Source organism: Mugil cephalus, chromosome 8, assembly GCF_022458985.1.
Source record: "Mugil cephalus isolate CIBA_MC_2020 chromosome 8, CIBA_Mcephalus_1.1, whole genome shotgun sequence".
NCBI classification, from domain to species: domain Eukaryota; kingdom Metazoa; phylum Chordata; class Actinopteri; order Mugiliformes; family Mugilidae; genus Mugil; species Mugil cephalus.
Window position 1 is genome coordinate 28,480,393 of NC_061777.1, and position 16,286 is coordinate 28,496,678.

At 42.7% G+C, this 16,286-nt stretch overlaps 1 protein-coding gene across 3 annotated transcripts in view; it reads left to right on the plus strand.

The window, feature by feature from the left end:
* Positions 1-16,286, plus strand: part of ydjc (YdjC chitooligosaccharide deacetylase homolog) — a 52,363-nt gene continuing 36,077 nt past the window's right edge. For all 3 annotated transcript variants that reach the window (XM_047592194.1, XM_047592197.1, XM_047592196.1), the window contains exon 1: positions 1-120. In XM_047592194.1, the coding sequence (XP_047448150.1) occupies positions 87-120 (34 nt within the window). In that variant the 5' untranslated portion in view covers positions 1-86. The remainder of the gene's footprint in view (positions 121-16,286) is intronic.

Here is a 16,286-nt window from a genome sequence, read left to right on the forward strand (position 1 = left end):
CTCCAGGAGAGGGCGTCGTAGTCTAGTAACCAAATCCAGGCTGCACGGATTACTAGTCGGAAGTACAACTCATTTCCACCTTGTCTATGTGGCTATGGACGAACGTGTGTAACACTGTGGGTAAGTTTGAGGTTGTTTTTATTTAAAAAATGTAAATCAAGATTGTCTGTAGCCATGAACAGTGAAGAGGACGTCTCAAGCTGTCGAAAAAATATAGTGACTTGTTAGAATGTTGTTTGTTTATGTTCGTTGTATTACTTCGGTAAACTTGGAAAAATGTATTGATAGATTCTGAGGGATCAATAACGCACAAACGAAAAAGAAGTTTAGACAGGCAGTGACTATTTCTGTTGTAAGATACACGCTGAGATACAATTTAATTTGGATTGTATCTAGTCTCTCCTGAGCTTGGTAAAAACATTGGTCTGTGTATGCGGCTGAAAGTGGAGGGACCGTCTACAAATTGTAATGCCGAAAGAAATCTTAGAAATATTCAGTAACATCACTAATATTTATTTTCGTATCACCATATAAACCAATACGTTCCAGCTCCTTATACTGCAATGCTTGTTTTAAAAAGTAATACCTGTTTTTTTGGAATGTCGTTTTATAATCACTCATTATCAGTGTAGGGTTATCAGAATGACTATATACTTCCAATACTTCCAAAATATTCTGTAGGTAGACTCAGTTTTGTGAATTTAGCTTTTTCCTAAATTTCAGGACTTGGATTTGGGATTTTGATCAATAACTTTCATCAATGATGGCAAGCCACCCCAGCCCTGATGCATCAAAACAGACCCAAACAATGACATTACCACTCCCAGAATGCAATAGGATTTTTGGTCCTGGAATGCAGTGTTGCTTTGTCTCCTAATATAAGCCTTTCATTCATACCAAATAATTCCAAGTTTGTCTGATCCACACAACATTTCCTAATAGTTTTCTGTCTTGTCCACATGATGTTTAGCAACTTGAAGATGACTTATTAGCATCAGCTAATAAAAGACAGACTTATAGTTGTTTATAAGTTACCCTGGTTTCCTTTGTGTCTTTCTTTTGGAGTGATCTTTTTGGTCAACCACTCCTGTGGAGGGTAACAGTTGTCATCTGCTCCATTTGCTCACAGTCCCTCTGACTGTGGATTTATGGATTCCAAAGAAATTAGAGATGGTTGTGTAATTTTTTCCTGCCTGATGAGCAACAATGACTTTTTCTGAGGTCATCAGAAAGATTCTTTGTTCATGCCATTATACACTTCCACAAACACGTGTTGTGAAGATCAGATTGTAACAAATCCTGTTTTTTTTTAAACAAGACGTTCTACCGAACAACACCTGACTTTCAACTTGTAATTCTAGACGTGCTCTTACTTTTGCACCTCACAGATATAAACTTAGACAGACTTTAATGATCCACGAAGGAAATTACTTTGTCACAGTAGCTTTGTTGCTTATAAAAGTAAACAGTCATAAAGATAAAATGAGATTAAACATTAACATATGTACAAAAGTAGTTGGCAAAACAGTGTCCAAGGTGATGTGATTGTTTGGCCAGTAGCATAGCATAGCATAATGGCATGGATCGTGTCATCTCATGGTGTTGAGGGAGGGAGGGATGCAAACGCCAACATGTCTGCCCGAAGAGTCATGAAGCCGGCCCCAGACGTACTGTGGTCCTATGAACCAGGTCTCCAAAGCACTTCTCCGTCCTTATGTTCCCCATGAGTACAGACGGCACCGCCGACCCGAACCTCTTTCTCCACTCCGGTACCTCCAACTCCAGCCTGGTATTCCCAGCACTTCTCCTGAAGTTCAGTGGGAATCTCAGGCCTCACTCCAGGAAGCTCAGGGGACACGAACAGCGCTAGCAGCTGATTGTAGGAATGCACCACCAGACACAACGGCTGCTCCGCCGAACGCCACAGCCAACGACAGGCACAGCCAAAAACAAAAAGTCCAGAAAAAATAAATAAATAAAAACAAACCAAAAGCCCCACTTCACGGACGTACAGTGATCTTATTCTACCTAGATCCCGCCCGTAAGACAATGGGGAAGAGTACTGCCTCTCATGTGTCAGTGAATTTCTATGTGTAGCCAATTAGCTTTATCTGGTCTCCAGCATGTGAGATATTAGGGTGTAATGTGTCCTAGTCTGTGAGCAAGCTGTAGCGAAGCGAAAACCAACGATTGATATGGTGAGATAGCGTAAGTAACATTCTACTTGATTCTTCCCAAGGTTATACATAGGCTGAAGGCCTTACTAACCCCTTTAAACCAAACAAATACCCCCTAAATCATCATGTAATGTAAAAATCCTATCTAAAATGGGTGTATGGATGCAATCTAAACTATATTTGTAACCTGGATCTCCTTCGTTCCTTCACGTTGCCATCTCTCCGGTAGGCTCAGGTTGTGTGTGCAACATCTTTGGAAAATTAACTAACATTCACTATATGTGTATAAAATGCATATATACGTATATATCAAAAGCCAAAGCCTAAAAGCAAGCCACAAAGCAAAATGCTATTCTAACATAGTAAGATCAGTTATTGTAGACCCTGAGCTCATACTACATCATCCAGGTCAGGCTCGTTGTCAGAGTCCCCATCTGAATATTGGAATGGCCTCTCCTGTATCTCAGCATTTGGATCGAGCAGAGGCACGCCCTCTGCTTGGTTCATCTGGTACGCTGGGGTCGCTCCCTTGGATTCCACATTCCCCAGCACCTTGTCGATACACCGGACGATGAGAGCCCTAATACATGGGATGCAACAACAACCACACAGAGCAAACACCACAAATGCAATAGCCAGTGAGGTAGCTACGCTAGCTACCAACTTTCCCCACTTACCAAAGAATTTGTCAAACAGGCCAGATAAGGGGTCAGTGACCCCAGAATGTTCTTTTAATTCATTCGAGAGGGCTCTAAGTCCTCTCAAGGTTTTGGTCAGGGATCCATCAGGGGCAGTATTATTGGGGATGAATGTACAGCACACTTCTCCAAACATGCTACAGACACCTCCCTTTTCAGTTAGGATCAGAGCAATAGCAAGTCTATTCTGGTGTGCAGTAAGAGACCCATCTCTTGTATAGTTTGCCAATCTCTAGATATTATAATGTAAATAATTTATTCCATCCACATTTTTGTTTGGGATAATCCAGAGGAATATGGATCCCCACCCGGCTACGATCTGATCAGCTAATTTATACTTATCTGGTACCCTGTTCATAATAAAGCTCAAGCCCTCGTACTTCTGTATATATTGATCTTGGTGAGTTTCTCGTCGTGTTCGAATTTTAGGTTCCCCTGTTGGAATAATTATTTTGTGGGGGATACTTACAGCATCCTTTTCCTTAATCTGTGAACTCTCCTCTGCACTCAGCCATACTAACAGCATGGCCGCTATCAGACTTACCACTGCCAAACAGGCCAGTGTAAGCCATGACCTGTAGGTCATCATCTTATTCTCCCTCTGTCTCTTCGCCTATGTCCCTTAGGTGCTTTCTGATTTCTCTAAGCTTTCTCTCTGGGGACGGCTGTCCTTTTCTACAGTGTGTTTTGTGCCAATATTTACATATTGCTTAGTCTGCTCCTCATCCAGCCAGACTCTCACACCATATGTGGTTGATGATACTACCTTAACGGGCCGTTCTACCTTGGCTCTTCCCACCTGCTGTGGAACACTCTTCTGTAAATCCACTCTCCTCCTTTTATCTCCTCCGGTGGAGCTCCAGTGGGCTCCTTTTTTAAGGATTTTCTGTACCTAGGGAGACAAAAACTAAACAGCTTCCTGCATCTCTTTCTCCTGACTGGCCAGGTCAGGAGCTTCACCACTATGCAGGTTATTTGTAAGTGGACAGGGCATTTTTCTTCCTGTCAACAGCTCATAGAATGTCTAGTTCCGCCTCTAGTTCAACAGCTGCAGCCACCCCCTGTTCTCCAATGTAGACATTGTTCCATTTTATGACTGGTTTTGGGTCTTTGCAGGTGTATTTGGCTTTTAGAATAGGTAGTATTGTTTCCCACAATTCCTCATAGTTCTCAACTTCTTCCCCCTGTTCGGGACAAGGTAAATAGTTCAGTGTGACATGAGCTGGATCCTCGGACTCTTGGTAAGAGCGTAGATGTTGTATCCAGACTGGCCATCGGTCCATTACTTCAAATAATTCACTCTGTTCTGGTTCACATACCTTCCCCCACCATACTAGAGCATTACTCCGTTCAACGTGTGGGATCTGAAGCATTTGTATATCTGTCGTGGCATGTGTTCTTATGATTTTACAATTTGGGAACATTATATTGGTGGAGTGGTGAGAACAGACAACTGTAGCTCCAACTTCTGCGATCAAATCTCTAGCAAACAAATTTACTGGACATTGTTTTTGTATCAGGTATTCATGGGTGAACCTGACAGTTTCATTACCTAAGTCGAGTTTGCAGTCTAATGGGTTGGTGAAATAGCATTTTTGTTTTTCTCCGGAAAATCCCATCACGTTGGTGTATTTTGGAGAGCTGGGGAGATCAGCAGTTAGAGTACTATACCTGGCTCCTGCGTCTGCCATGAACGGATAAAGCTTACCGCCGATCATAACGTCTAACACTGGTGCTGGGAATTCTTCTAGCTGCACCTCTCCTACGATGGGACCCCGGGACCCCTAGTATTGTGGCATTTGGTTTGGATTTGGGGCCACGTACAGTGGATTACCACCCTGGCCTGTATATTGGGGTGGCTGTGTTTGAAACTGTGTTCGTGTCATTCCAGTAGCTCCCTGTGTCATGTATCTATGGGGGCACTGACGAGATCTGTGTCCTGTCTCCCCACATATCCAGCACAGAAAATGTCCCGCTACCCCTCTCTGCTCTTGACCCAGGCTGAAGTGCATTCCCGGGCCTTGTCTGCCTCTTCTCCTGTATTGGAACCCTCTGGCTCTTCCCCCGTATTGGCCACCTGGGGGATATTGTTGATACATTTGATATATGGGTACCGGCCCTTCATCTTCAGGCAAGGGTGTTTGAATTTGGCTACTAAGCGGAGCTGTAGACACAGCAGGCAATTGGGCTTTAACCTCTTTGTTTTCTTTCTTTTTATCAGTGACCTTGTCTTTCAGCTCCTTCAACTGTTCTCGCTGCACGTTAAGTTTTTCAAACTCCCTGTCATGTCACTTTTTACTCTCATCTTCCCGATCTAAGTGGTGAATCAAAGTAGCAATCCACATTTCTAAGGGCATGCTGTCTCCTGCTACCAATTTCTCCATTTCTTCTCTAATCGCACCTGTTTTTCCTTTTATCACAGCTTGCTTAAACAGTCTCTGTAGCGAGCTGTTAATGGGCTAGACCCCGTGTGACCCTCCCATAGTTTTAACAAGCGGTTTTTGTACTCCTTCCCTGCTTCTCCTGGCTTTCTGTAGGTATCATTCATTTGATAAGAGTCAGTTTTTACTGGGTATTGAGTTCTCAAAACCACCCAGAGCCTAGGGGCCAGGCATTCAAGAGGTTCCGCTGCAGCGACCTATACAGTCCCAGCGGCTGTTTCCAACCGGGCTAGTTCATGGGGTTCTAAGTGTGCGGCAAAACACGCTCTTATGTCTCCCATGGCCAGCACCTGCCCACTAAAAGTTTTTAGAAATTCTTTGATCCAGTTATTTCCTCCCTCTTTGGGGTCTGGCAGTGTAGTGTTTAGCAGTGCTTGGTCTGCATAGGATAGGGGTTGTACTGTCCCATACTGGTCCTAGTTTCTATTGGGGGAACTGACCAGGAGCCTCATTCTTCAGTCCAGACCTCAGCTGAAAATTATATGTCCCTTTTTGTCCATATACCCATTCTGTATCTTGGGTCAAGTCACATGGATACGGCATGTATGTTGATGATGCCTGCCTCAGTCCTACTTCACTGTCTGATTCTGATTCTTTCTGTAATGGTATGTTTGGGACACGGTGTTCTCTTAAGTGTTTTGCAGTCCGTGTTCTTATCTTTCCAATGCCTCAATCTGTTTTGCAGTGTTCTCTCCCAAATGTTTCTGGACCTTTGTTAGTTGTTTTGTATCATGTGGTTTTGTTGTTTGTTCTTCCAGGTATATTATCAAGTCCCTGTCATCCACTTTCTTAACCCCCATGCTCTATCTCCTTCACTCCCTTTGTCACTCTCTCCTGTGTCTCCATACTCTGACTTTGACTCCACTTCACTGGCTTTAACTGTTAATTTGGCCATTTCATCTTTTACTTCATTCCGTGTACTTTTCATTTCTTTTAACTGCTCCTCTCTTACCTCTTCTTTATATGCCTGCTCAACAGCCTCCTCCGGCGTGGGTTTTTAATTCACATGAAAGCATGCCTTTGGTTACAATCATTTGTGGCATCTGTACAAACAAATTATTTGGGCTATACTGTTCATTAGAGTTCTCCTGTCCTGCTCTCTCCATTATAGTCCTAGTGTTGGTGCATTAGCCTGTGCTTCCCGTGGTGTGTATGGAAGGCGTATCTCACCAGTTGTTGCGGCGGTTGTCCTTGTTAGTCCGTCCTTATCTTCCTGCTTTTCTCCGGTCTGGACTGCTTGCACTGGAATGTTATTGTGGCTAGAAAAGCAACTGCTAAAATGTATCCTTGTAAATTTTATATGATCTTCAATCTTTACCATTTCTATTTCTTTCTTTCCCTTTGACAACCTTCCCGATTTTTCAAATTGTGTCATCAGTTGATTCAATTCAATTCAATTCAGTTTTATTTATATAGCGCCAATAACAATACAAATTGTCTCAAGACGCTTCACAAAAACCAGCCTGCAACCTCCAGAGCAAGCCTGAGGGCGACGGTGGCAAGGAAAAACTCCCTTTTAACAGGAAGATACATTGAGCAGAACCCAGCTCATATGGAGGGACCCAGCCATATGGAGGGACCCAGCCGGGTAGAAACAGAGAAGATAGAGAGAAAAGAAGAGCAGGAGAAACAAGATAAACAAACTTCTGTCATACATACATCAAGCGGAAGGAAACATGTAGGGTCTAGTAATATAACACATAGCTGATGATCTGTGACAGTTTGTGAGTATAACAGGAATCATGGGCAGGTTGGTGAATTGTTCATCTAGGTAGGAGTGGACCACTGGAGGCCATGATGATTGGGGCAGATGCAGTTTATGGAGCTCCACAGGTCTGATACACAGGACTCCAGACCATGAAGACTGGGCTGGTTGATGAGGCCACGGCAGCAGATGTAGCTTAGAACTCCACAGGTCAGATATTCAGCACTCCAGGCCAGAGACCCTCACAAGATGACGGAAGGGGAGGGGAGCGAAGGGGAGAGAGTAAGACACAGTGGTTAGTAAATTATAAGAGATAGAAAATAAAATGATAAGATATTAGAGAACAGGAGCGGGAGAAGAAAGAGGAGAGGACATGTCCTCAGTGCATCGTCCCCCTGCAGCCTAGGCCTATAGCAGCATAACTAAGGGATGGTTAAGTCCAGCCCTAGCTATAAGCTTTTTCAAAAAGGAAAGTCTTAAGCCTGACCTTAAACGTAGAGACTGTGTCTGCCTCCCGAACCCAAACTGGGAGCTGGTTCCATAGGAGAGGAGCCTGATAGCTGAAGGCTCTACCTCCCATTCTACTTTTAGAAACTCTAGGAACCACAAGCAGACCTGCACTTAGAGATCATAGTGATCTGTTGGGACAGTATGGTACTATGAGGTCTTTCATATATGTTGGAGCTAGGCCTTTCAAGGCCTTGTATGTAAGGAGGAGGATTTTAAATTCAATTCTAGATTTTAAAGGGAGCCAATGAAGAGAAGCTAATACTGGAGTAATATGATCTCTCTTGCTAATTCCTGTCAGTGCTCTTGCTGCAGCGTTTTGAATCAATTCAAAAATTCAGGCTTTTTAAAGAGCAACTTGGACAGCCAGACAGTAACGAGTTACAATAATCCAGCGTGGAAGACACAAATGCATGAACTAGTTTATCCGCATCACTCTGAGAAAGGATGCTCCTAATTTTGATGATATTACGAAGGGTGAAAGAAAGCAGTCCTGGTCACCTGCTTTATGTGAGAATTAAAGGACATATCCTGGTCAAATATAACACCAAGGTTTTTCACAGTAGTACTGGAGGCCAAGGTAATGCCATCCAACAAAAGCAGATAATGAATCTCTGACATGTTTAGAGCCAAATACGATAACTTCAGTTTTGTCTGAGTTTAAAATAGAAAATTACAGGTCATCCAAGCCTTTATGTCTTTAAGGCATGCTTGGAGTTTAACCAGCGGATTAGTTTTATCTGGTTTCATGGATAAATATAGCTGGGTATCATCTGTGTAGCAATGGAAGTTTATGCTGTGCTTTCTAATAATATTGCCTAAGGGAAGCATGTATAATGTGAATAATATTGGTTCTAGCACAGAACTCTGAGCAAGTCCTTTGGTATATATAGAAGAATTGTTGTTTACATGGACAAACTGGAATCTGTCTGACAGATATGATTCAAACCAGTCTAATGCAGTTCCTGTAATCTTGATCACACTTTCAAGTCTCTGTAGTAGAATATTGTGATCAATAGTGTCAAATGCAGCACTGAGATCTAGCAGGATAAGTATAGAGACAAGTCCATTATCTGAAGCCATGAGGAGATCATTGGTAACTTTAACCAGAGCTGTTTCTGTGCTATGATGAGCTCTAAAACCTGACTGAAACTCTTCAAATAAACCATTCCTGTTTAAATGATCAAGCAACTGATTGACAACAACCCTTTCCAAAACTTTAGAGATAAAAGGAAGGTTGGAAATTGGCCTATAGTTTGCTAAAACATCTGGGTCAAGAGTGGGTTTTTAAGTAATGGTTTAATTACAGCAGTTTTAAAAGACTGGGGCACATATCCTGTTAATAAAGATAAGTTTATCTGATTTAATATGGAGGTATTAATTAATGGATAAACCTCCTTGAGCAACTTAGTTGGGATGGGGTCTAGAAGACAAGTTGATGGTTTAGATCAGGCATGTCAAACATACGGCCCGCGGGCCGGACCCGGCCCGTTGGGTCATTTAATCCGGCCCGGCATAGATTTCTGAGTATGTCAAAAAAAGAAGCGAGTCTCTAGCTAATTTCTATTAAAAGTTGTGATTTTTTAAAATAAATACAAACCAAATGCTCCCTCCGGCCGCTAGAGGGCAGTAAATGTGTAAAAGCGCTCACGTCAAGCATGCGGCACTGACACGAGTTAGTCACAGGAAATAAACATTCGCAACGTGATGTGTCCAAGTAAAAATAAACCGGCAATCTTGCTTCACCATTCACCACTACTAAACAAGTTATCGGTCAACACACCCTTCCCAAAATGGCACTGTCAATAAAAGAAGAGTGGACACGGAGTGCAGAGTTTTCCAGGAGAAATGGACCGAGAAGTATTTATTCACAGAAGTGAATGCAAAACCAGTGTGGTATGTAATCAGCAAGTTGCAGTGTTCAAAGAGTTTAATATTCGGCGCCACTCATCATAAAGACAAGTAGGTCATATTAAAGACAATTAATATTGTGCAGTATATTCTCAACTTCAGTAGGCCCAGCCTAGTAGTTTGATCTGATGTAGTCTAATCCTACTGCCCATGCACTGCTATAACTTTTTTATTTATTTATTTATTTTAATTTATTTTGTATTTCTTTTTTCATTTATTTCAAAGCAGTATGACAATTAAGGCGAAAATGTTTTTTTTCATAGCTCCCACTTGAGTTTGTTTAGTGTGGTGAGTTGGTGTAAAACTGCATTCACTCAACTGTTAAAATAAACCAGTTGTTAACACATTCATGGCCAAACATGAAAAATAATTTTTTTCCCATTGTTTTTGAATAAATGTGTTGTGCTTAGAAAAGATCCCTTGTCATCCGTGATTATAATATGTAGGGTAGGCTACAAATGTAGGCTGAATGATAAAGCATAGTACTGAAAACAAAGCTAAATATTTGGAGTTGACATTCTTTTGCTGATCCGGCCCACCTGAGAACAGAAAGTCTGGATCCGGCCCCAGAGCCAAACTGAGTTTGACATGCCTGGTTTAGATGCTGTAATAACTGAAGTGAGCTCAAAAGATCAATTAGGGAGAAAGAATCCAAATATTGACTAGGTCCTACAGAGGTTTCTAATGCCACTGTACTTACATCTTTGACAGGTGGAAGGGTGCTATGAATTTTATCTCTAATGCCAACAATTTTATCAATGAAGAAGCTCATGAAATCATTACTGCTGAGGTCTGAAGGAATAGATAGCTCAACAGAGCTGTGACTCTTTGTCAGCCTGGCTACAGTGCTGAAAAGAAATCTGGGGTTGTTCTTGTTTTCTTCTATTAATGAAGAATAATATGCAGTCCTAATCTTACGGAGAGTTGTTTTTATAAGTTGTTAAACTATCTTTCCAGGCTATGTGAGCTTCTTCAGAACTAGTGGAATGCCAAATTCTTTCCAGCTTTCGAACTTTCTGCTTTGAACTACGCAACTGTGAATTATACCATGGAGCTACCCTCCTTCGATTTACCACCTTCTTTTTAAGAGGAGGAACTAGATTTAGAGTTGTACTAAGCGATGCTGTTGTGCTGTCAACAAAATAATGTATTTGTGATCGAGTTAGATTGTGGTTGCTGACATCCACATCACTAACATAAGGCACTTAGGTAAATACTGAAGGTATTAATTCCTTATATCTAGTCACAGCATCATCAGATAAGTGTCTACCATAAAGAAATGTCTTTCCAATTTATGTGTAATTACTTATAGTAAATTCAAATGTTACAAGAAAATGATCAGACAATAGGGGTTGTGAGAATATACGGTTAGACCTTCAGTTTCTATGCCATAAGTTAGTACAAGATCTAAGGTGTGATTGAAATAGTGAGTTGAACCATTTACATTCTGAGAAAAGCCAATTGAGTCTAATAATGACATAAATGAAGAGCTAAGACTGTCACTGCCGACATCAACATGGATGTTAAAGTCACCTACTACAATGACTTTATCTGTTCTAAGCACTAAATCACATAGAAACTCAGAGAATTCAGCTAAAAATTCAGAGTAAGGAGCAGGTGGGCGATACACCACAACAAAGAGAATTTGTTTTTGTGTTTTCCAGTCTGGGTGCGCAAGACTAAGAGTGAGGCTTTCAAACGAATTAAAGCTTTGCTTAGGTCTAGGATTAATACATAAATCAGAGTGGAAGATTGCTGCCACTCCTCCTCCTCGGCCTGTCCCTCGAGGAATGTGATAGTTACTATGACTGGGTGGCGTGGACTCATTTAAACTGACATACTCATCATCCTGCAGCCACAGTTCAGTCAAACTAAATAGATCAATCTGATGATCAGTTATCAAATCGGTCAGTAAAAGAGATTTAGATGAGAGAGACCTGACATTCAAAAGACCACATTTCATTTTCTTATTGCTCTGTTGTACTAGTGAATTTGTGTTGATTTGGATAAGGTTCCTATGAATAACTCCTCTATTGTTATTTTTCCATTTAAAAAATCTGGGAGCAGACAGCACATCTATGGAGTTTGTGGAGTTATGGGTGTGAGACAGCACTAGAGAAGCAACAGAGAGGCGTGTAAGACTGCAACTCTGCCTCCTGGGTTGAACTCTGGGTTGTCATGGTTTTGGGGTGTTAATAAAATCGGCCAAATTCCTAGAGATAAGAGGAGCACCCGCCAAGGTGGGATGAACTCCATCTCGTCTAATCAGCCCAGGCTTTCCCCAGAAAGAGTTCCAATTACCAACATAGGCCACGTCGTTGGCTGGACACCACCTAGATAACCAGTGGTGGAATGACGACATGCGACTATACATATCGACACTGGTCAGATTGGGCAGGGCACCAGAGAAAACTACGGAGTCCGACATAGTTTTAGCAAACTTACACAACGATTCAACATTAAGTTTAGTGACCTCCAATTGACGTAACCGTTGGTCATTACTGCCGACGTGAATAACACTCGTATACTTAGCCTTAGCCTTAGCCAGCAGTTTCAGGTAAAATTTGGTGTCGCCCGCTCTGGCCCCTGGAATGCATCTAACTATGGTCGCTGGTTTCGCTAACTTCATGTTCCGCAAAATCGAGTCGCCAATTACCAGAGTTGGCTTCTCAGCGGGTGTGTCGCCGAGTGGGGAATATCTGTTTGAAACTTGAAGCGGTTGGTGGTGCTCCGTGGGCCGGGTAAGACTATGCTTCCTTCGTACCGTCACCCAGCCGCCCTGGTTTCCCGGCTGCTCGGGAGCTGCAGGGGGACAGCTAGCAGGAGCTATGCTAACAGGAGCTGCGCTCGGTCGGCTCGCACCGGCTTGCACTGGCTACAGGGCGCTGGCTAGCTATTGGGTTTTGCATGATGCGGAGCTGTGCTTCCAATTCAGAGAGCCTCGCCTCCAAAGCTACAAATAAACTACATTTATTACAGGTACCATTAACACTAAAGGAGGCAGAGGAGTAGCTAAACATGTGGCACGACGAGCAGGAGAGAGAAGGAGGAGCAGAGGGAGAGAAAGTAGCCATAGTTAACCGCTAAATACACCAAGGTTGATTAAACTGAGAAGAAACGTGAGATTAACAGGGTGCTACAGAGGACAGGTGGTTGGGTAAACTCAAAACACGAGTTTCACCACTTATACAGAAAATGTTTAACGGAGCTAAAACAGTGTGAGCACACACAGCTGCGGTGCGGAATCGGGAAGTGACGCAATACGCTTACTCACGTGACGAACATAGGACGACCTCCTGAGAAACAGTTGAGTCAATTGTTTTTGTTTGGTTTTTATATTTTAGAGAGTTCCCATATAGAGTGATTGTCGGTGGGGGGGCCCCCCCAAGCCACTGAACAGACCATCTGTTGTTACGTCTCTGCACAATTTTTCAAAATCTTTTAGCTCTGTTTTTGCTCTCTTCTCCTGGAAAGATCGTTTTATTCTGTCCCTCCTTTCCTTTCAATGGGCTCCTAATGTCCCTGGTTCAGCTGTGTCTGAATCACACATACTGTGTTCTCATTCACACACTCTGGCCAGCTGAGAGGTATGGCACGCTATGTCCCGAGTTCTCAGCCCAATTGACCGCTCACGTAAGGACCCGGTCACGGCACCAGAACTTATTTAGACCCTTGAACAGCTTACTTCAACGGACAGTGGACTTATGTTATCACCGTTAGGTTTCTGTCCACCCGCTGCTTCGGCGTGCTCTGCAGATCTCACTCACAACAGTAAAAACAAAAGACACCTTATTAATACCTACATAAACCTCCTAGCCTCTTTTATATTTCTCTATTTCTACTATTTTATAATGATTTCTTATTTTTATTCTATTACCTCAGAGGGTGTCTTTTACACTCAGACAGTCAGGCCATATCGGACCCGAATTGTCTGAATGAGAGACCTCTAAATTCTTCTCCTACTCCTACTCCCTTACCTCATTTCCCTTCGGGGATGAATGAAGTAATCCATCTATCTACTCAGACATTCAGAGTGGTAGCTCTTATTGTCTGAATACCCAGGCGATCTACAAGCCTAAATATTTAGACAAAGGGGGACCTTTTAAACCCTAACTCCTAGTCTGATCTACAGGGCGTTCGCAGTGGCAGCTTCTATTCCCTGAATACATAGGTGATCTACAAGCCTAAATATTTAGACAAAGGGGACCTTCTAAACCCTAAACTCCCTGGACTGTGGGGTTTTGGGAGCTGATCAGACCCCTCCGGCCTTTAAACCGTGCTAGTCGGCTCTTTTTCTTATCTTCTCTTCTCTTCTTTTCTCATAAACTCAGAGGGCAGCTTTTACATCCAGCCAATCAGGCAATATCCAGCCTGACTATCTGGAAGAGGGGACCTTGTAAACCCTTCTCTGGTCTTTTATACGACTAATCTGTACGTATTCTCTGTGTTTTATTCTTACAAACAGTACTGCTGTTGAATCATACTCTCACAGCCACGAAATGTGGTTAAGAGGTTTTCTGCTCACCTTTTACTTAGTTGCGGCCGCTGACTGTAAGAGATGCTCCTCCAGTGTGACTACATTCCTTTCCTGGCATCCCAGACGAGCCCCCAATTTATGAAGGAGGATATCTTCCTCTCCTTCAGCCCAGGATCTTTGTACCGTTTGGAAAGGGTAGTTCACCTACGCACAGATCACGCGACAATTTCTCATGTTTTGGATATTTATTTGGTACACAGAGAATAGATATTGATTTCAATGCTGAGGCTTTGGTCAGTTCACCTTGGGGGTAAAAAGAACCAAAAGCCCCACTTCAGGGACGTACAGTGATCTTATTCTACCTAGACCCCACCCGTAAGACAATGGGGAGGAGTACTGCCTTTCATGTGTCAGTGAGTTTCTATGTGTAGCCTATTAGCTTTATCTGGTCTCCAGCATGTGAGATATTAGGGTGTAATATGTCCTAGTCTGTGAGCAAGCTGTAGTGAAAGACAACGATTGATATGGTGAGATAGCGTAAGTAACATTTTACTTGATTCTTCCCAAGGTTATACATAGGCTGAAGGCCTTATTAACCCCTTTCAACCCAACACTACCTACTGAGCCAAAGCTGCCCCGAACTCCCTTTTAACAGGAAGAAACCTTGAGCACAACCCAGCTCATATGGAGGGGCCCATATACCGAAGGCCGACTGGGTAGAAACAGAGAAGATAGAGAGAAAGGAAGAGCAGGAGAAACAAGATAAACAAACTTCTGTCATAGGTACATATATACTCACTAACAGGAGAGTAATGGTTAGTTACCAATCAAACCTGTCATACCTATTGTACCTCAGTGGTCCACACATAACTCTCTACGTGACAGTGCAGTCCACGACTTTGACTTAATTAAGCCACAAAAATGCTAGCTGCAGCAAGGGAAATAATAAAACACATGAGATAGGTACAGATAAGGACAGGTCATTTTAAGTCTCATCAGAAGATGCTGAACCATGGGCAGAAATTGCAGCTTTGTAGCTCCCAGGTGCCTTTGGGTCCCTCTGCCTTTGCATAATCCGCATATAGTAAGAAACGGCTCTGGGTGCAAATACATTAAAGCTGCACTATGTCACAATATCACTTAATAACTTTACTGTTTTCAGTTATTGTGCCATCCAGGAAAATGTAGTGTAATGTAATGCTTCTTTGTGGTCAGATATTTAGTGTGGGGAAGGGGTTTGCTGCTGTATTTTTTAATGAGGGAGATAGCTTGGTGGTGGAAGCTTTTCTTTCGTTGAGTTTTGTGTGCATACAATGCCCCGTAGCGCCTGCCAGATGGTAGGGGAATGAAAAAGTTATGAGCTGGGTGTGAAGTGTCTCTGACGATAGTGGTGGTTTTCCAGGAGCAGTGTTTCATGAAGGTCTCCTCCAGACTAGGGAGCTGGGAGCCAGGAGCCGATAATCCTCTCTGCTGTCTTGATGATGCGCATGAGTGACTTCCTGTTTTCTGTGGTGCAGCCAGAGTACCACATTGTGATGCAGTAGGTGCTCACTGACTCGATGGCTAACCTGTAGAAGTTCACCAGCAGATGTGGAAGCTGCGCTCTTTTCATGCACCTGAGGAAGTGTAGTCTCTGGAGCCCTCTACTGGCCATCGGTTTGGTGTTGGTGGTCCAAGTCACGTCCTGGCTGATGTAGAGATGTATTCAAAGTAGGGTCACCTAAATTTCATCACACTGAGCTCCCACCGGTCTACAACTACAACAATCAGTTTAGTTTTTTTTATGAACCTAACCTGGTCCCAACCAGGTTAGGTTCATAGAGACTCATGGAGTTCATAGAGACTCATAGAGTCTGCTTTCTGCCATGCCTGCTTTCTGCCACACCATTTGATTTCCTCTTTCATTCATTCAGCCAGTTGGGGAGTTTTGGCGTAGCCTTGTTCTGCCGTCTGTCAAAAATTATGTTAAAAAAAATCAGTCAGTAGCTATATCAGAAGTCCATTAGGCAGATTAGGAGGCAACTTTTTTCACGAGCATGGCATGTCCTTTTGACAATGATCCTGTAGATGAAGGTGCAGCATTGCTGCGCAGAGAATTAAATATTTGTCAGGAGATGGTTATCAGACTGCGCATAGATGTTTTAGCCTTTCCAGACAGTTTTTGAGCGGTACCACCAGAATCTGTTGGGACAAAAGAAAAAAAGACATAAAAGACAAATAAATATTTGTATGAATAGGCTTTAAAAAATATCTATAGACCTGTTACATTTTATAAAGGCACTTGTGTCTTGGGGGTTGGACACATACACATATACATAGGTAGTAAGGAAATACAATTTAAAGGTGTGTTGATGTGCTTATGACATGGAT